The sequence below is a fragment of the Chanodichthys erythropterus genome, chromosome 3 (assembly GCF_024489055.1).
Source record: "Chanodichthys erythropterus isolate Z2021 chromosome 3, ASM2448905v1, whole genome shotgun sequence".
In the NCBI taxonomy this organism is placed as follows: Eukaryota; Metazoa; Chordata; class Actinopteri; order Cypriniformes; family Xenocyprididae; genus Chanodichthys; species Chanodichthys erythropterus.
In genome coordinates, this window is record NC_090223.1 from 16,887,238 (window position 1) to 16,907,664 (window position 20,427).

The following is a 20,427-nucleotide window of genomic DNA, read 5'->3' on the forward strand; positions in this document are numbered from 1 at the left end:
TAGTAAAAATGTAATCATGTTTTTGTTTTTGTTTTTTGGCAGATTGGTTATCCTTTGTGTAACCATTTTACTACACATAGCTTACCATGCATGGTTAGTGTAGAAAACTCATGGTTAATTTGTGGTTAACATGGTTTATTCATATTTTTATTTATTTTATTTTTTGCAGTAAAACCACATTCTGAAGTTAAAAAAAAAAAAAAAAAAACAATTGGTTGAAAATGGACAAACCCAGTAAATGGGATGTTTTAACCCAGCAGTTGGGTTAAATGTTTGACAAATCTGCTGGGTAGTTTTATTTAACGCAACTCTTGTTAAAAAAAAATACTATATTGCTTGCTTAAATACCCAAAGTAGTCTATGTTGGAAATTAACATGTATTAATATTTAATAAATGAACATTTATTAATAAGTTTAATGAATAAACATTTATTAACTTGCTTATTAATAAATGTTCACCTTTTGATTATTATTGTTGCCAGTAATTATGTCTGATTTTTAATTTCTAACCTATTTTGGGTTCATTTTAAGCCAGGCATAAAGTAATTTTTAAACAATAAAACTACTATTTTTACATATTCAATATCAAAATACTTTAACATATATTATTTTTTTCAACCCACCAACACACAAGTAAAGCAGTGATGTAAAATACACTGTAAAATAAAGTGTGTTTATACGGTAATAAAATAATTATGTACAAAACAATTAGAGTGAACTCTGAACGAGTCCTTTTGTGAACCTGTCTCGCAAAAGATTCGATTCTCTGGGATGAATCGCACCAGTGTGCGGTTCTGAATCTCCCGCGGTCAGCGCGCACGGAAGCGGCTCCACCCTCTCCCGCTGGAGTCTGTGAAGTGGGCGGGTCCTGAAGTGCTGCGGGACTTCTGATTGGTCCTGCTCCAGCATCGCGCGCACTGCGCATGATCAGTGACCCCACCGCCTCATCCTGTATTTATGCTATCGAAAATGGCCGCTACATATGCTGCCGAGATTTCACAGAGACAAACAAAAACTACTTTTACAATCGACTAAATGAAACGGATTCGACTCGAATGCTGTGAGGAAATATTATACAATTTAAAACGGACTTCATTTCGTTTCGTGTCAGAATTAAACTGTTGTTTAATAGTGTGAGTGCTAATTTTAGCTCAAGCTAACAGTCAGCGGCGTGCGCGTGCACGCGCGTGTGTGTTCGGGCTCGAGCAGAACCGGAGAGTCCAATGGCTGACCCGAGAAAAGTCCCGTTCGTCACCCTCGCCTCGTATAGCACCACACCAGCGGCGACCGAGTCAAAGAAACGCCGACGGGAGGACGAAGAGAATGAACCGACTCCCGGTGTCGCCACCGGCGGTGTGTTCGGTGCCGGGAAACCGGCAACGGATCCCGGAGAACCCAAACGCACCGTCCGCCTGAACCTGAGCCTGTCAGAACCGAATGAACAGAAATCAGCGGAGTTCAACTACGGCGAGCTGATCCACGCCAGCCTTCAGGTGAGTTCCGCGGGGAACGGTTGTGGGTTCGAGCCCAGACTCGTGCATGTGAACAGACCGAACGATACTTTAAATTAAACTTTATTTTTATTGAATACTTTGTATTAACCATTGCAATATCCAAGCCTGACATAAATGACTGTTGTGTGGTTATTAAATATCTGAACTGGGAACTGAAAGGTTTTAAGTTCAACCCAAGTTTTTTCCATAATCACTAAACCTGTCAAATGTCAAAAGAAGTGTTGTTAATTAATTGTAAAAGTAAGTACACCAGCAGCCGGATTGAGATTAATGATGGTGGTTTAGTAGTTCAATATCTGAGCTGGTAATGATGAAGGTAGTTCGAACCCCAATTACATGATGTTTTTTTTGTTTGTTTGTTTTTGTTTGTTTGTTTACAAGCACTCCTAATTTTCTAGTGAAAAAAAAAAAAGTTAATTAGTGAAATATAAATGTTTGTTTATTGGTTTGGATTAGGACTTGGGTGAAGTTGGTTTTATATTCACACATTCGGACATCCATATTCAATAGCCTTGTTAATCACACTACATCGGACATTCAGTGGACATTCAGAAGTAAATATGCCATTAAAACAATACTTGCCTATTTTGATCGACTGTGACACATTTATTTGAAAGTCGGAATTTATCAGAAGTCCGAATGTGCGAATATAAAACCAACTTTACCCAAATTGGATTAGTGAACGTATCAAATTTTCATGTTGTGATTAATTGCTGAAGCTTTTATCCCAGTATACGGTATTATCACGGTATTGAAATAAGTTGCAAAATAAGTGTTGTCAGTATAACCAGTTTAAGAACAATTTTTTCTTATAAAAAAAAAAAACATCTGATCAATTAAACACAATAACTCAGTACACAAATTATAAAGTAAAATGTTTCAAACAGATTAAAGTGCAAAATAATTATAAAGAACGACAGGTAACACTATATAAGGTCTCATTATTTAACGTTAGTTAATGCATTAACTAAGATTAAGAATGAGCAATAGCTACATTTGTTACAGAAGGTATTATTGTTTTGTTAATAATAGTTAAAAAATACAACGGATCATTGTTAGTTTTAGGTCCATCAAATAATTTTTGACTTTAGTAATGTTAATAAACATTAACTAGAAATTAACATTAACTAAGATTAATGAATGCCATTTTAAATGCTATAATAAAAGTATTTTTCATTGTCAGTTTGGTAAATTAACATGTTAACTAATGAAGCCTTGGGTCATCGAGTGTTACTGAACAATAACAAATAATCACAACATTTTCAATCATTATAGGGCATGTTGTAGTCCATATTAAAATATAAAAATGCTTAAGTTTGAAAATAAATAGCCTATTAAGTCTTTAAGTATGAAGTATTTGGTGTTGTGATGAACAACATTGAGATTACAAAAAAATTAAATGGCTGTTTGATGCATTTTAAATACTGTAGTAGTGCAGCTGATTTGTTAATGGGGTTTCCAGGGTAACCGCTGGATTTCTGCTGTCGCATACACTTTTGTTCAGCATGTCTCCTTCACTCGTTCTGCCATGTGCTTCACATGCACGTTGGATTTGTTTACATAGTGCGCGTGCCTCTTTGACACCACATACAGCAGTGTTGTGTATTTTATACGGTTGATGGGTAAAATATTCTTAAATTGTAATAAAAAATTAGAATAATTCGTAATAATTAAGTATTCACAGTATTTTGAGTTGCCCACGGTAACAATATTGTGTATATTCATTATCGTGATATATCGTATTACCAAATATCGGCATGTCTAGTTTCAATGATTATTTTCCTTTAATGTCAATATGTGCTACACTTTAAAATCTATACAAATACTGCATGTGCATATATCGCATCCGATTATTGAAATGTATATATTGCACATTGATAAGTGTTATGTATATATGCTTTAGTTGGATCGAACAACCTCTTATGTATAACTCTGTATCTGTTTGCATGTAAATGATTCGATTGGCTCTGTCTGACGGGTTTCATTTGCTCCTGAAGGTGAGGAAAGCTCCTCAAGGACTCAAACCTGCTCTGGACCCCAGCGACCCGTTTGCAGACGAAGACAAAGAACGGCAAGAGGTCGAGGCTCTCGCCAGGAAATTTGAGAGCAAATATGTATGTTTTCTTTTACTGACGTCTGTCAAAACGTTTAATCTTAATCACGACACGTTAAATAATGCGGGATGTTTTATTGGCTGTATGTTGAGATCAGTGTATAATCATCTCAGGGAAACACTGTTAAGAAGAAGCGACGAGACCGAATGCAGGATCTCATCGATATCGGTTACGGCTATGATGAAACCGATCCGTTTATCGACAACTCTGAGGCCGTGAGTATGAGAGAGAGCGTCATCCATCCTCTCCATTGATTATCTCCTGAAATGCTCTCAATTACCTTTCGATACATAATGAATGGGTAAACGAGTGAATTCAGACACATGCACGTCATCTCCTAAATGACCAAAATCTACTTTGAAGTCCATTCTGATCCTTCGTCCTTATCAAAATATGTATTAAAGTGTTTTTCTGGTAAATGTATAGACTATATTTGTTTGACTCTATATCATGTCTGTTGTGTCTCTGCAGTATGACGAACTGGTTCCTGCGTCTCTGACTACTAAACTGGGCGGTTTCTACATCAACACCGGCACGCTTCAGTTCAGGGCCGCGTCTGAATCAGAGGGAGAGGACGGAGGGAAAGACTCCAATCACTTCAAGGTGATCATCTGCACCCTCACCCCCGCTGTCATAGCAGACTGAGCACATGCTGCGGAGGAAGTGTCGGCTTAGCACAGCCAGGATTTAAGCAAGCTGTTTTAGCTTTAATATCCAAGAATACAGTATAAGATGTTAATTTTTTTTCTTTCAACTCACAATTTTAGTCACAATAATCACATTTAATCGGCATTAATATTCAAGCCGAAGCTGTTAAGGATGCACACTATATTGGCAATTTTTATATATATTGGTATTGGCTATAGTCGGATATTTACTTGTTTCAACCTATTTTAAGATTTAGATGATCATCTAGTATTAATTTAAAGGGATACCATCAGAAAAGCTCATTGAACACATTAAAGTGCATTTCATTGTGAGCTGCTGGGTGCATATAGCAGTGGTTTTTACTGTTTTTATTTACTTTTTTAACAAAGTAGCCTAGATTTGACCTATTAGCCATAACATGCAAATAATTTTTGGTGCTTTTTTTTTTTATCATATCACAGTTCAAACTGCAGTTAAAGGGTTAGTTCACCTAAAAATGAAATAAATGTCATTAATTACTTGCCCTCATGTCGTTCCATACCTGTAAGACCTTCGTTAATCCTCAGAACACAAATTAAGATATTTTTGATGAAATCAAAAAAAATCTGCATTGACCGCAAGTTAATTAACACTTTCAATGTCCAGAAAGCTACTAAAGACATATTTAAATATCTATAACTAAATAACTATCCTGAGGTTTGCCGGGTGCTGGATCCAGGCCGTATCCAGATCAGATGGAGAACCTGTGTCTGGACCTGACTACAACGTAGCCCAGGAGACAAAGGGCCTACAGATCCAGTTCTGGCTGCATCTATAATTCAGATTTTTAATCCCCGTATCCGCTTACATATATTTATATATAATCTATTTTTAATCTCTATAATAAAAATGTATAATTCAGATTTTGATCTCCATATCCATTTACATATATTGTTTGTACATATAGAGGTTTTTCTCCTAGGGGCTTTTTTCCACCCCTGGGAGTCAGCCGACATTGGCTTAATGTAGCACCATCTTGTATATGTTGCATATTACCACGCTTGGTTGTACATCTTATTTTTAACCACTTCCCTTTTTTTTCTGTGCTTCTAATATGTAAAGCTGCTTTGAACAATTACCAATTGTAAAAGCGCTATATAAATAAATTTGACTTGACTTGACTTAAAACAGGTCATGTGACTACAGTGGTTCAACCTTAATGTTATGAAGCGACAAAAATGCTTTTTGTGTGCAAAAAAACTAAAACAAAATAGCGACTTTATTCAACAATATCTAGTGATGGGCGATTTCAAAACTCTGCTTCGTGAAGCTTCAAAGCTTTACGAATATTTTGTTTTGAATGAGTATTACGGAGCGCATATCAAATTACCAAAGTCATGTGATTTCAGTAAATGAGGCTTTGTTACATCTTAAATGTTTCAAAACGTTTCAAAATGGTTTATGTGACTTTGTCATTTTGATACGCTCTGAACCACTGATTCGAAACAAAATATTCGTAAAGCTTCATGAAGCAGTGTTTTGAAATCGCCCATCACTAGATATTGTTGAATAAAGTTTTTGTTTTTGTTTGTTTTTTATGGCACTCAAAAAATATTCTTGTCACTTCATAACATTAAGGTTGAGCCACTGTAGTCACATGAACTGATTTAAATATGTCTTTAGTCCTTTTCTGGGGTTTGAAAGTGGTGGAGATGCAGGCCTCACTGAGCCATCAGATTTCATCAAAAATATCTTAATTTGTTTTCTGAAGATGAACGAAGTCTTACAGGTGTGGAACACCATGAGGGTGAGTAATCAATGACAGAAATGTAATTTTTGGATGAACTAACCCTTTAATAATAACAATATGACTTTTTGACCAAGTCGTGCTGTTCTAATTAGTGGTACGTTTCTGTCTTTTATATACCAAGGGATTTTTATGAGAGATTTTTTGGGTCTGTGAATGAGGACTGAGCTGATGTTCTTGATGTTGATTCACAGAAAGATGGAGAGGAGCGGGTGATTAAAAGAAGGAAAAAGAAGCAGGACGGCAGCCTGGAGGAGAAGAAACCCAGGAAATTCAAAGTACCCAAACCAGGGTGAGTTCAGATGCATTTTTGTGTGTCACTGTTTCTGTGTAAACAAGTACAAGGTGGACGTCTTTGAGGATTTCACCACATCTCGCTGCTTTTTAAGATGCTGTGTCAAATTAAACAAAGTTCAACTTTAAAAGAAAGCATTTCGAGACCCTGATGCATTTTCTTTTCTTCAGCTCTGCGTCGTCTCACATGTTTAATGTTCTGTGTGAACGGCCTGTTTGTGTTTCATTTGCTGCTGCTGGGACAGTTCTGGTTCTTTCAGAGTATTTGAGTTTCGTCATGAATGTTTAAAGAAATATGTAGGAAATATGTCGTAAGTCTGTAGTAGAATATTATATTGATGTGTTTGTGAACATGGTATAATTTTAAACAATTGTAGTTGCAAATCCGTATATTTTTCTGTGGGAAGCACATATAGACTCAAACATGGGTCGGTGAGATTTTTAAAAAAATGTTTTTAATGAAGTCTCTTCTGCTCACCAAGGTTGCATTTATTGTATCAAAAATACAATAAAAAAAACAGTAAAATTGTGAAATATTTTTACAATTTAAAATAGCTGTTTTCTATTTTAATATACTTTAAAATATAGTTTATTCCTGTGATCAAAGCTGAATTTTCAGCATCATTACTGCAGTCTTTAGTGTCCCATGATCTTTCAGAAATGATCCTAATTTGATGATTTGCTGCTCAAGAAACACTTCTGTTTATTATCAGTGTTGAAAACAGTTGTGCTGCTTCATATTTTTGTGGAAACCGGCAATTATTTGAAATGGAGATCTTTTGTAACATTTATAGTTGTCTTTTTAATCAATTTAATAAATAAAAACATAAATTGTCTTACTGATCCCAAATTTTGAATGGTAGTGTGTTTGACAACAGTTTTGTTCCTCTCCGTTTCTCTTTCTGATAGTGTGTCGGCTCTGAACCGGCCGGAGAAGAAGAAGAGGAAGAAGCTGATGAAGGACTCTCTGTCTCTGGCGGCCATGATCCGCCGCTTCACCCGCGAGAAAGAGGAGATCCGCAAGAAGAACCCGGCGTCTGCCGTCAAGCTCGTTCGCGCTCCACCCAACGCCGCTGCCGCCGTCGCCCCCAGCAGCGACCTGTCCATGGCCGACCTGACCGCTGACCCGGCGATGATGTCACTGCTGGGCGGAGGCACGGAGAACGACATGCTGCAGGAGCTGATGGGCGATCTGGACTTCGGGCTGCTGGACTCTCCTCAACCGTCCAGTCCCGGGCAGAGCGAGAACGGCACCCAGAAGGCAGGAGCCGCGGGACGAGTGCAGAAGACGGGCTTGATGCCGCCGCCGCCCCTTCCCAACAGCCTTCCTGCTCCGCTTATCAAGCGCATAGAGGACCTGCGGGCGGTGAGTGCTGACGCTTATATCCACGTCACAGTCTCTGCATTTAGTTGCATCAAAACTCTTGAGATGCAGTATGAAAAGCTGAACTGTTTTTAACTTTGCATCCGTCTGCTTGTACGTAAACAAAGCGAGACATTTCATGACTCATTCTCAACAGTTTTCATTATTGATCTTTAGTAACTTTATGGATGTGTAGTTGCTCTGTGTGTGTCATTTCTTTCCAGACAGATTCCAGAGGAAAGAGAGAGAGTGAAGGAGAGAGAGGAGGAGACGAGGTAGAGAGAGGAGTAGGAGGAAGAGAAGATCAACATGATAGAGAGAAAATAGACAGAGTACAGTGAGAACAGGAAGAGTGGAAGGTTAGAGAGATGGAGGTCTGTGGAGAACAGGGTAAAACGGTGTCAGTGAATCAGAAGATGCTGTTTTGTTACTGGTGTGTATTAAAAAAGTGGGTAATTCTACAAGTCAGGTTATAAAACGCTGCAGTATATGTGTTTACAGATGTGATGGGATGTGTCTTTAATCTTTTCAAGTCAACATGCCATGACATTCGCTACTTATTTTACTTTCGTAATGATATGAAACAGGATATTCAACTGGAAAATTTAGGACTGGACTTTATTTTACCCATAAAGCCCCAAAAAAGTGCATCCATCTATCATAAAAGTAATCCATACAGCTCCAGGGGTTAATAAAGGCCTTCTGAAGTGAAGCGATGAAGTGAAGCATATTTATAAACAATAACTTCAGGGAGATGGCCGTACACTATTAGTTACTGAGAACGCAGAAGCACAGAGGAGAGAGCATGCTCTAAAGCTAAAGACGATCACTGTTCGCATTAATTCATATATATCTACACAAAATAAACATAATATTGCAACTTACAAGTGCACAAAACAAAGGCTGCGAATGCACAAGCAAACTTGTTATCATGAAGGTGTAACTCCATTGTTGTCGTAATAACGTGCTAAAACACGGGTGCACAAATAATTCACAACATTATATTACAGTACTGGTGTTATTATAATTTTATGTAGATTATATAATCCATTATTTATTGGCTTTAATAAATCAGCCAAATTTTCTTATTGGGCTGATAATAACACTAAAAATGAACATATATCGGCCGGAGTCGGCTGATATATCGTGCATTTTATGGAAAATGTAAATTTTGTTTTCTTTCGGTTTTTCTTTTCATATTTTGCTACATTTTTCTTAACCTGTTTGTCTTCATGAAGGCAGCTGTGGTAGCTGGTATGGCATTAAATGACATTTGAGCTGTTGTTAACTGCTCGTTTGTCTCTCAGGCGTCTCGTCAGTTTGATATGGAGGGCAGGAAGAAGTTTTTCACGCTGGACATGAACAACATCCTGCTGGAGTGAGTTAATTTGGCTGTTGTTTTCATTCCCAGCATCTCTTGTTGGTTCGATCAGCTCACCCTCTCTCTCTCTCTCTGTGTGTGTCTGCAGTATCGAGCTGCAGGTGCAGGAACAGCCTGCGACTGTGCGCGCCGCCGTCTACTCTCATCTGGAGGCGTTTGTGCCGTGTAATAAAGAGGCTCTGCTGAAGCGGCTGAAGAAGCTGAGTCTGAATATTCAGGACGACCGGCTGCGGAACCCGCTGCTCAAACTCAAGCTGGCCGTGTGCAGCGTAATGCCGGAGCAGATCGCACGATACAACATGGACTGCATGGCCAAAGTTGCCAAGTAAGAAACTGGACTACTACTGAGTAAGGCTTAGAATATTTATTAAAGGGATAGTTCACCCTGGTGGTGGTCTAATGCCGTATGCCCTTCTTTCTTTTATGGAGCACAAAGAATTTTTAAAAAATGTCCTGCTCACGCTCATCATTATAATAGCTGTGAATAGCCATCAGCATCAAGCTTTTAAAAAAAGATGCACAAGTATCACAGAATAATCCCATGTGACACTTTGTAGAGGTCTTCTCGGGTCCTAAAATCTGTACCTGACCCGAATCACTTCTTGCCCGAACCCAAGGTGCATAAATTATTTCTTTAAATGCAAAACCCGACCCGAGACAGACATGACCTGTTTGCTCTCTGCACTGAGTCAGATATCTCTGGAACTCCGTTAGTCTGTTGACAGTCAGAATGACAGCTGACAGATGTGAACTTCTTGTTACGACAAATATATTCACATCAGAGGTATGGATTGTATTTTGTCACGTTTTTGTTAATCTTGATTTCTCCCAACTTGTTTGCCTTTTTTTGTCTGTAGTGAACTGCAGCACTAACAGTCGCACATCATGTAGACTTGAAGACTAGGGCCCTATGAAATCCGTCTTATTTCTTCCCAAATTCCATTTTTTCCAATTTTTTTTTTTTTTTTTTTGACTCCATTTTAATGGTTAAATTAAATTTTAGTAACCAAAAAGCATGTTTTATTAATTGAAATAATGAAACTTGTCCAATTTACCAACAATTTATTAAAAGTTTAACAAAAAAGTAAAAGATTTTAGGTCCCTATGATATACGTTTTATTCTTTCCCCTCAAATTTTTTTTTTTACCAAATTCTGTTTTCTGTTTTAATTTTTCTGGATTCCATTTTAATGGTTTAATTACATTTTAATCATACATTACATTTGATCAAAAAGCATTTATAATTAATTGACTTCTTAAAAACAATTATTAATTAAAAATGTATTTTTATGATTTTTTTTTTTTTCAGAAGTTCTGTTCATTTCAATTTTTACTGGCAATCAACTGAACGCATGCCATTTCATTTATCTTTTAATTATGAAATTAAACTTTTTTTGTCAAACAGTGTGCTGCACAACAGAGCTTTAATGTTAAAATTAAAACATTGAATAAAAACTGAGATTTCTCCTTTTAAAAATCTAGTTTTAATAATTTATTATTAAATTAATTTATCTAAATTCTACTGTACAACACTAATATGTTCGTCAAGACTTTTATTTTGACGGGTTGCCTAGAGCTTTGAGTTTCTCTGTGTTTATGATGATAGTTTTCTCAAACAAAACGGTTAAATGCTGATGAAGTGACTTTCAGAGCGGCTCTGGGGATGAATTTTGTGCATTAATTTCCTCATATAGTGAGGCGACAGAGGACGAAAACGTGTGTGTGTGTGTGTGTGTGTGTGAGGTAAATGAAACCGTGCTTCCACATCGTTCATTTCAGAGACACACAGGTATGCAGGATTCATATCTAAATATTCTTTTTGCAGTTTAATGTTCACGGACACTAGTCTATATCGCGATTTGATTTAAGTGTGCTGACCTGCTTTTAATTCATTCATCAAAAATTTGAGGAATTCCGTGACATTCCGCGTTGTATACTATATTCTGTTTTTATGACTGGATTCCGCGATTCCGTCCACGGAAATCATAGGGCCCTAGAAGACCAATGGCAAAGGTCAGGATTTTCATTTAATAATAAATTACATTTCCTGTAGTGTTCCTATAGTTCCAAAACACTTATACGTGTCACATGGGATCATTCTGTGATACTTTTACATCTTTAATTTGGGAATGTCAATTTACATAAATTCCCATAATCGAAAAAATCATCTTGAGGCCCACTGGACGAGAAAAACTGGTCCAAACGAATTACTTAAGAGACCGCCGTGTGTTTACTGTTGTGTGTTTATGCAGGCAACACACCGAAGACGGCGACAGAAACGGCTCAGAGGAGGAAGACGATGAGAAGCCAGGGAGAAGAGTGATGGGACCCAGGAAGAAATTTGTGTGGGACGACAAACTCAGGTGAAAGTCAGACGTCAGCTCTCACAGATCTCTAATGTGATGGTCATGAGACAGACCCTCATTGAACGCTTGATGTGTGTGTGTGTTTGCGCAGGACACTGCTGTGTAATCTGGTGCGGGTGAAGCTGGGCTGTTACGAGCTGGAGGGTCAGAGTTCACTCTCTCCCGAGGATTACCTCAAGGTCTTCATGGAGACCGAGGTCAAACCGCTGTGGCCAAAAGGCTGGATGCAGGCCAGGTGGGTTTCGGCTCCAAAGGCTGGTGAATATTGTTGATTGACTAAACTTCATCTCTTTCTCTCTGTTTCTCAGGATGCTGTTTAAAGAGAGCCGAATGGCTCACAATCATCTCACAGGAAACACGTGAGTTTTCCTCTCTGGGGGAAATGGTTATTTTTAAACGCTAACTAGATGCTGAATCTGGATTTATTCATTATAGTCAACATGAAATCATTCTGACCTACTTCTCTTAGCACACATTCACAGATCTATTGTGAGCGATTCATTAGTTCACGTGGCATTCACAGCTTATTTTACTTTCATAATGTGTCACAATTTAGGACTGGAATTGATTTTTCTTTGTGGGGAATTGATTATATGGGATATTCAATCATTTTAGGGGAATAACATGCATCAATGAATCATTCAGATTTAGACCAAAAACATGTATTAAAGGAAATGCGCATAGTGTTAATATAACAACTATCATTGTGTTTATGTCTTTAAAATGCTGTTATCTTGGGCATCTGGTTATTTTTAAACATTAACTGAATCTAGATGAATTCATTACAGTCCACATAAATTAGTCTTGGTGCTCATTCACAGATCTATTGCAAGCAATGCATTGATTCATGTTAAGAACTAGTTATTTTTGCTAGTCAGATAATTTTTAAACGCTTACCTTTACTAATCTAATAATAAAAAAATTGGTGCCTGCAACAGTTGCAGCTCAAAATTACAGCTTATCACATAGTCATTAATGCATAATATGCAGTAGAACAATACTAATATTATGTATGATCATGGCTTTATAATAATAAATAATTTGATACTCAAAATGAAGCCAGTCCTCAGTGTTTAACTTTGGGCCATAGTATGAAATAGTGTGAAATCCTGTGAGCTAATAGTTTCAATAATAAACAAATGATAAAATGAATAACAGGCTTAATATTGAACAATTCATTTGCATTACTGACAGAAGATTTTTTATTTATTTTAACTAAACATTAAAAAATAAACTTTTTTTTTTTAATTAAGAAAATATTTATTTTTAAAAGATTTTCATTAAACAAAAAGTTATTGCTATTATATTTAATTAATTATTAATGTATGTAATATTTCATATTGTATTTTAATTAAATGCTAAATTAAGTTTTGTTTTATGAAACATTAAAAATATAACATTTTTATTTCAATTTAGCATTCAAATATTTAAATATATTATTTTAATTTAATTTTAAAATGATTTTTCATGTTTATTTATATATAAATGTAATTTTAATTAAAACAGAAGTAAAATGGGAGCAGCCATGTCATTACTTTTTGAGTGTCTGACATTTTAAACTACAAATGATAAAATGAATATTTTCATCATTGACAGATATTTTTGTATTTTAATTAAACATTAAAAATGCATTTTAAATATGTTATATTTCAATTAAACATAAAAATAATAAAATATATTTTAATGTTTAACAAAATTAAAATTTAGTTGTATTTATTTTTTTTATTTTAAATAGACATTAAAATATATTTTCTTTATTTATATATATATATATATATATATATATAATTAAATTTATTTGTATGTATGTATTTTTTTTTTCTTCAGTTTTAATTAAAATTAAAAATAAAGTAAAATGTTGTATGTGTTGCTATTTGAGTGTGTGACAATTAAAACTGCATTGATTTGTTTTTTAGGGTAAAGAAACGTATGTTGCCTGCTCCGAAAGCCAAACCCAAGCCTCAGGACAGCGGTGTGCTCCAGCGGACACCCGTCTCTGTGGACGCCACCCCTCCTCCCGCATCCACACCAGCCGCCCAGCGAGCGCCGTCCCCGTCGGAGCCCATCTGCCTGTCGGACTCTCTGGACGAGGACCTGACGGCCCCGTCGCTGGACTCCATCTCTCACGCTCTAGCCATGCTCAGCAGCGCCGCCAAAGGCCTGGTGCAGTCCGACAGCCCGCCGTCCGCCGACGCACCCAAACCGGCCCAATCGCTCCACGCGTCTCCGCACCTGGCAAAAAAGAGTGCCAACACCCCACCCCCACCTCCTTCTCCCAGCATTCTCTCCTCTTCGTCTGCATCTCCTGTCATTAAAGGAGTGAGCGTCCTGACGCAGGTTCAGAGACATTCGGTTATTCCCGCTCAGCGACCGACAATGACTCCACCCACTAAGATGGTCGTGTCCCAGGCGAAGCCCCGCCCACCTCCAACATCATCGCCTCTTCACGCCCCTCAAAAGGTTCCAGCGGCAAAAACGGTGGTCACCATGTCAACGGGTCTCATCAAAACAAGCAATAACAGCTCAACGCCACAGTCGCGCGCACTTCTCACCACTTCCTCGCCGTCGCTTGTAAACGTCAAATCCGTTCAGCCTTTCCACTTGATGCAGCAAACCAAAAAACTTCCGCCCCACGAGCCGCCCAAACCCGGGTTCATCACGCCCATGCAGGCCACACTCACCAAGTCACCCAACAACCCCAGCTCGCCCATCATCAAGCTCACGCCCACCGCCTCGCCTGTCTCCAGGCTGCCCACGATACCCAGCATGCACCAGCATGCTTCCAAGGGCCCGAACTTCCACACGGGGTTCGTCGCCGGCAGTTACAGCTCCCCCGTGGGGCAGAAGAATTCATCTCAGGGCAACAACATCTCTAGCCTCGCCACGACAACCACAGCTGTTGCCAAACAGCCGGTGACCAGTGTGTCGCCCGTGACAGGGACGGCCAATCACAGCCAGCGACACAGACAAGTGGGTGGAGCTAATCAGGGGGTGAAGACAATCACATCAGTGTCTACAGCCACAGCTCAGCTCTCACAGGTCTGTCCCGTCATATTCTACATTTTCATTAAATGTTAGAAATGTATTGATCATTTAAACAAAATAAATTGAATTTGTTTTTATTTCTATTAATACAATTATAAAGAATAATTGTTTTTTTTGTTTGTTTTTTTAGGCATCTTTGGTTGTCAAACCAATTAGTCTCTAATAAAAATTTAAGTTCATGAATTTGTAATGCTTATTTAAAATTAAATATAAAAATTAATTATATATATATATATATATATATATATATATATATATATATATATATATATATATATATATATATATATATATATTATACGTGTGTGTGTGTGAATGTGTTTTTCATTAAATATATAATTGTTATAAATAATTAATTAGCTTTAATTCATTTTTATTTGTTATTAATCAATTAAAAATTTAAAAATTATTATTATAATAAATACATTAATTAAAAATGTATTTTTGTTTAATTAAAATGAAACAAATTAAATGAATGAATTATTATATAATATACATAATATATATTTTAATAATTTTCATTGAATGTGTCATTTTTAATTTTGTTTTTATTTTTATTTTAGGCAATTTTGGTTGTCAAATTGATTAATCGCGAAAAAAATTACAAATTATTTTTCATGCTTAATGAAAATGAATATGCATGTAATTCTACAAAAATTATATAATTTTTTATTATTAAACAAAAATATAAGTTTAATGAATGTTTTTATTTTTTTTTTTCTTGGGCAACTTGGTGGTTTTATTGCTTATTTTGTCAGTGTTACAGTTTCTTTATAGTTGTCAAGGTTTTTCACATTAAAAAAGAGAATTGGACTCTTCAGAGGGATGAATAGGGATGTTGTTTTAACACAGTGATGAGGTCTTTATAAAAAAACAAAATTGGGTTAAACAGTATAATGATGGGGCATTGTGTTTTTACCCATCTGCAGGTGTCGTCCCCCAGTGCTCTGCTCAGTTCGGCTGGTCCGTCTCTGCCTCTGGGTTTCGGGATGTTGGGAGGACTGGTTCCCGTCTCTCTCCCGTTCCAGTTTCCAAACCTGCTGAATCTTCCTTCCTCTGTGGTTTCCACGGCGACCACCAGTGGCTCGACCAATCCCAGCAGCTCAGGGTTCAATCTTCCCCAGAGTGAGTCGCTCTTCACACACACACTAGAGACGTGCCAAATAAATATATTATTATTAAAAAATTCTTAGAGAGGTGAATTTTACATACTTTATTAGATCTCAAAGAATTGACACTGCTTTGATTTTTTTTTTTGCTAACATGTTCATTACTGCTGTAATGTTCTTGAGATATATATATATATATATATATATAGGTGAAGAATGTAAGTTTTATTTATTTATTGGACTTTTTTAAATGAGATTTTCTATCAGATATTAAACTGAAAAAGCTTGCTTAATTGCTATATTTTTACTGTATTTGTAAAAAAAAAAAAATTTACATTGTATAATGTGTTTTTGATTTATTGAAGGTTTATTGTAAGGACTAGTTTGCCATGAAAATAGCCTTTGCTGCTGATATGCTGTTAAATAATAATAAAAAAATTAAAATACATTTAAAAAAACTAAAAAGTGATATTATAATAAATATATATATATATATAATTTTTATGTAAAAATAACGTGTATCAGCAATATTCTGGCATTGATAAATATTTCATAACGGACACAAGCAGAATAAACGTTTTCTAATCAGTCAAGCAGTAATTGGGAAATTACCCAGTTATTACTAATAGTAATATTACTAATTAATTACTTCATACTAATAATGAATTAATCTCTAGTATTTAAGCTAGTGAGTTAGTGGAGTCAGATGTAAACAAAAACTCAGTTAAAATGTAAATTTGAAATAAAAGATTTTCAGCTTTGCCCTTCAGTCGCATCTAATATACACTGCTGCAGTTAAAATACTGTAAAATCTCCAGAATTCACTTACTTTTAATGATTTGTCCATTTTTCTACTGGACGCGCTATATGTGTTTGTGTTTATGTGTGATCGCTGCAATAACGAATTGATAAAATCTTTAATAATAATGAAAATTTCCAAATTTCGAATTTGTTCAGTGATTTGACTTTAAAGTACAGTGAAAAGCTTACTTTTAACTTACTTTTAAATTTACTTAAATTTTACTGTTATATTCAGTGTTGCCATTTCTCAAAATGGCTACTAATAGCAAGTCACTGTCATCTTTAAACTTTAAAATATGTCAAATGTGTTCATTTGGAATGTTAAAAACATTTAAACCACTTTACATTAGCCAGGTTTCCATCAAAGGATTTTTTTTTTTTTTTTTTTTTTGTGAAAAAAGGATTACCACATCAAATTGTTTACCATTATATTCATATTAAATTGTATATAAAATTAATTTATTACTGTTGGTAAAAATAAAATGTGTTACCTCTGAAACATCATTCATCTTTATTTTTGTACATTTTCTAATGTTTTTCTTGATTATACATATTAATTTAGGCTATAACAAGTTAAAATTTATTAGTTTTGTTCCAGAGATGAAAAAGTCAAATTGCATTTTGTACACTAAAAAATGTCGTTTCAAGTGTTTGTGCTGCCTTAAAATTAAGTTAAGTCAACTTAAAATATGAAGTTGTATTAAGTAACATTTTAACATTAGTTATCTTAAGTTGAATCCAGAACATTTATTCTGATGCTAATTCTTTTTTCTTTTTTTTTTTAAATCTACAATATAGTAAGATAATTTTGGGATGTGAAAGATATGATAAATTGCGATTACATGCTTAATTATGTATGTAATTATGTACAGATTTTTTTTTTTTTTGCGATACAACAAAACATGCAACAATGCATTTTTTTTAGGGATGATGTCATTATGCACACCATTTAATTCATTTTTATAGCAGATTTCATAATCTTTTTTTTAATGCATATTCACTGTCGATAGCAAACGTGGATGGAAACTTGGCTAGTGTGCACAAATTGTTTTGAATGTTAAAGGTTACAATGTGAAGCAGATTTTGTGTTTGTTGGGAATATATATCTAATTACTTAACGAACTTAGTCGATGTAAGTACGTGTTAGTTGCAATCGTGTGTGTTTTGTAGTTTCTGTTGCTGCTGGTGTGTTTTTGTGGCTCATCTTCTGCTTGTCATCCTCTCGCTCCTCATGAATCTGATTTCCTCCATTGAACGGCTCTCGTTCTCTGTCCATCCGTCTCATGCGTGTCGGTGTGTGTCTCTCTGTCCCGTCTCTCCTCAGATGTGTTAAAGGGTCTCATGTCAGGGGCTCAGGCTGCTCTGCCGCCACACTTGCAGCTGGCTTTCTCAGGTAAACGCTGACCGACGCCTCCCGCTGGCTGCATGCGTCTTCTGTTTGTCGCTTTCTTCATCATCTTCTGTCAGGATGCGTTGCGTACGCCGACTAACCGCTCTCTCTGTCTGTGCAGATGTCAATCAAACGCAGGGCGGAGACTTGCAGAGGAAGTCCTTATGACATCACACAACTCCCGACTGTTGGCTGATCCAGTTCTGACTGACTCCGCCCACTTTTATGCATGATCTGCTGGCTGTCCAATGACAGGAACTGTTTTTATACGCATTTGAATAGCGATGCTCAGAATATCATGAATAATGTATTAGAAATTTGAATAATGATGTGTCAGTTGTACATATGTATCAATGTTTACACAGACAGACCTAATCACTGTGGACGGGGAGGGAAACACCTGTGTGTGTGTGTGTGTGTGTGTGTGTGTGTGTGTGTGTGTGTGTGTGTGTGTGTGTGTGTGTGTGTGTGTGTGTGTGTGTTTGCTTGCATGTTCATTAGCGTGCAGCTTCTGTAAATGAGGTTTTTTTTAATGTTTCGAGTGTTTGAATATTCATGAGCGAGTGAATGTGTTCCTCCCTCTCTCATGTAGGTCAGTGTCTCTGGTGCTGTTCACGAACGAAACGCCCCTTTAAAGTCGAAACAAACTGAAAACCAAATGACGGTGGGCGGGAATGGGACGATTGTAATATACTTGAACTTTCAGGATTTGTTTACTTGCGTTTCAGGACTCGTGCGAAATAAAAATGCAGAAGCCTTAGCAAAAACTGTGTTTGTGTGTCTGATGTTTCTGATGCTTGTTTTGATCATGTTTTGGCTGATTCGATTGTGCTTTTAACACATTTTGTCATGTTTAAATACTAGGGATGCTCCGATCGATCGGCCCGAGATCGGAATCGGCCGATAATCATATTTTATGACTCGATCGGTACTCACTAACTTGGCCGATCTCACGAACCGATCGCAATTTGATGACGTCAGCGCGTGAGTGTGAGGACCCGCGGGAACATAGCGCTGCAGACATGTCGTCACCTGTGTGGAATTTCTATGACGTTGCGAGAAACAATGAAAAATTCGCGATTTGCCGTGTATGTTCTGAAGAAATCTCTTGTGGAGGAGTATTGTCCAAAACGTTCAATACGACGAACCTGATTCGGCACCTGAGAACAAGCCACCGCGAGACTTATGCTGAATATGAAAAACTGGCAACTGCAAAAAAGGCAACGGTAACAACTAGTAATACGACTCTCACTCAGCCATCCATTACAGACATTCTGAAAAGTTTTTAAGTTAATTCAGACTACTCCATTTTAGGAGATTAAATGTTTATTTTGTCCTCAACATTTTACTATGGGACAGTTTTTAAGTAAACCTAATGAGCTGCATCACACTTATCCGATTTGTTGTTTTAGGACTTTAAATGTATTTTTCTTGGTTATGTTGTCCTGCTAGGACTGGTATTGGACAATGTTTAAGTTAATTCAGACTTCTCCATTTTAGGAGATTAAATGTTTATTTTGTCATCAACATTTTACTATTGTACAATTTTTAAATAAACCTTGTGGGCTGCATAAGACTGCTTCATTTTGTTTGTTTGTTTTTTTCTGTGCAGGAACACCATTTTAAAGGCATATTAAAATATTCACTGTATAATGAATAATTGTTGTGATTTAGTGCATTGTTAAAACTATAGTTGCATTACATACATTACCATAAAAATGGAACAAAAATAAAATAAAGGCAACATCTATAGTATTTTTTTATCTGGAGAAAAGGTGATCAAAGAGCTTACAAATCAGTGAAGCATTGAAATCGGTACTCGGTATCGGCTGATCACCATGACAAGAAATCGGTACTCGGTATCGGCTGCCAAAATCCTGATCGGAGCATCCCTATTAAATACAGATTGTCCTTAAAGGTATAATTTTATACCTTAACACTAAAAATATTTGATCATTTAAGTGACATATTTAAACATTTTATCCTGTGAAAATAAATCCATGTCTTAAAATAGCTTGAATGTAATTCTACACCATTGCCTCATTTAATATAATTGAATTAATGAATATGCTAATTAGCCCCGCCTCCACTCGGTTTACTGAGGTAAACGCTGCACAATGGTGTCACTCTTTACAACATCGGACACAACAGTAAATAATATGATTTGCCTTTTGCTTGACTGTTATCAAACACGGGTTTTGTATGATATTTATGCATCCAATTATTCTGGGACCATGAATATTTTATGAAAATTATTGAAAATGCTGGTAGTGGCAGTTTTTTTTTTTTTTTTTGGGAAAGAGTTAATTTGCAATCTTAAATTGCAAATGTCACTTTCATGATTCAGCTGCATCTCATTTCGGAGGTTGTGTCCCAACAAGAAAGTATGGCAATGATAATCTCAGGTACTGTTTATGAACTTTATTTAATGTTAAAAGCTTGTAATGTGACTTTGAATATCATTTAGTTCTCCCAAAATGAGCCATACTGAAAGTAACTGGATAATTTACCTCAGATCTTCAAATTAAACCGATAGAAACAAGAGCGTTCAATCTGTGACCAATCAAGGGTATTCTATGGCATAGATTAAAGGTGCGTTCACGCGGCCTCGTAATTC

At 36.3% G+C, this 20,427-nt stretch overlaps 1 protein-coding gene across 2 annotated transcripts; it reads left to right on the forward strand.

Annotated features, from left to right (window-relative positions):
* Window positions 1-960: 960 nt before the first annotated feature.
* On the forward strand, window positions 961-19,475 carry ubn2b (ubinuclein 2b). Of its 2 annotated transcripts, XM_067381184.1 has the most exons (15): window positions 961-1,493; window positions 3,512-3,628; window positions 3,742-3,843; window positions 4,100-4,231; window positions 6,257-6,354; window positions 7,266-7,722; window positions 9,027-9,097; window positions 9,189-9,425; window positions 11,352-11,462; window positions 11,557-11,700; window positions 11,774-11,824; window positions 13,382-14,504; window positions 15,440-15,635; window positions 17,745-17,813; window positions 17,932-19,475. In XM_067381184.1, the coding sequence occupies exons 1-15, from the start codon at window positions 1,224-1,226 to the stop codon at window positions 17,976-17,978; spliced, it is 3,225 nt and encodes a 1,074-aa protein (XP_067237285.1). In that variant the 5' UTR covers window positions 961-1,223; the 3' UTR covers window positions 17,979-19,475. The 2 variants fall into 2 exon arrangements, with proteins under 2 accessions (XP_067237285.1, XP_067237286.1); XM_067381185.1 differs by lacking the exon at window positions 17,745-17,813.
* The last annotated feature ends 952 nt before the right edge of the window (window positions 19,476-20,427 follow it).